We start from the raw sequence: 646 nt of genomic DNA, 5'->3' as shown, positions 1-646 counted from the left end.
TGCTAACTAACTCTGATGCGTGCCTTCCGGTTAACACACGACCAGCATCACCTAGTAGGACAAAAACGGCTTGGTCACTGTTGTCATAAACAGATATCTTTGCACGGTACCTGTTAAAAAAGATTCAGAAGGAAACGTCACCAATGTAATAAACAGAAGCAAATAACAGAGAAAGAATAATTAAATGTTCAGGCGAGAGACCATACTGAGGGACACCAGCTGTGTTGATCTTCTCACATTTCGTGTTTGTACAAACCAAAGATGTTGCGCCTTTGGTAGCCTTAGCATGGCATCCACTGCATCCAATATAGTACCAAGCTGAGCCATGAACAACATCATCGATAGTAGCAGTGCATTCAAAAAAGGCATCCTGCGACATTTTATAAGCATTTGATATAAAAATCTTAGTGTTTCAAACTGAGTAAGAAGTATATAGCTTTATTTTTACCTTTGCAGATTCTTGCTTCATGTAACTGAATATATCTGCTATAGTCAGTGTCTCACGCTTGGTGACGACGTCTGCACTAACTTGCTTAATTAGCAATCTCCGGGTTTGAGCCGAGCCTAACACATAATAAAAACATTGATTCAGTCATTCACTTCAATATGTTTAACTGTGCGCTTCACATGAACCTGTATAGAATAA

At 39.2% G+C, this 646-nt stretch overlaps 1 protein-coding gene across 1 annotated transcript in view; it reads right to left on the bottom strand.

Annotated features, from left to right (window-relative positions):
• LOC106339158 overlaps window positions 1-559 on the bottom strand; it is an 8,435-nt gene extending 7,876 nt beyond the window's left edge. The window contains exons 1-3 of the mRNA XM_013777959.1: window positions 449-559; window positions 207-370; window positions 8-110 (exon numbers count right to left, since the gene is read on the bottom strand). Coding sequence (XP_013633413.1) covers window positions 8-110; window positions 207-370; window positions 449-469 — 288 coding nt within the window. The 5' untranslated portion in view covers window positions 470-559. The remainder of the gene's footprint in view (window positions 1-7; window positions 111-206; window positions 371-448) is intronic.
• Window positions 560-646: the final 87 nt, after the last annotated feature.

The sequence above is a fragment of the Brassica oleracea genome, chromosome C4 (genome assembly GCF_000695525.1).
Source record: "Brassica oleracea var. oleracea cultivar TO1000 chromosome C4, BOL, whole genome shotgun sequence".
NCBI lineage: Eukaryota > Viridiplantae > Streptophyta > Magnoliopsida > Brassicales > Brassicaceae > Brassica > Brassica oleracea.
The sequence above is the reverse complement of the archived record's forward strand: the minus strand, read 5'-3'. Positions and strand labels throughout refer to the sequence as shown.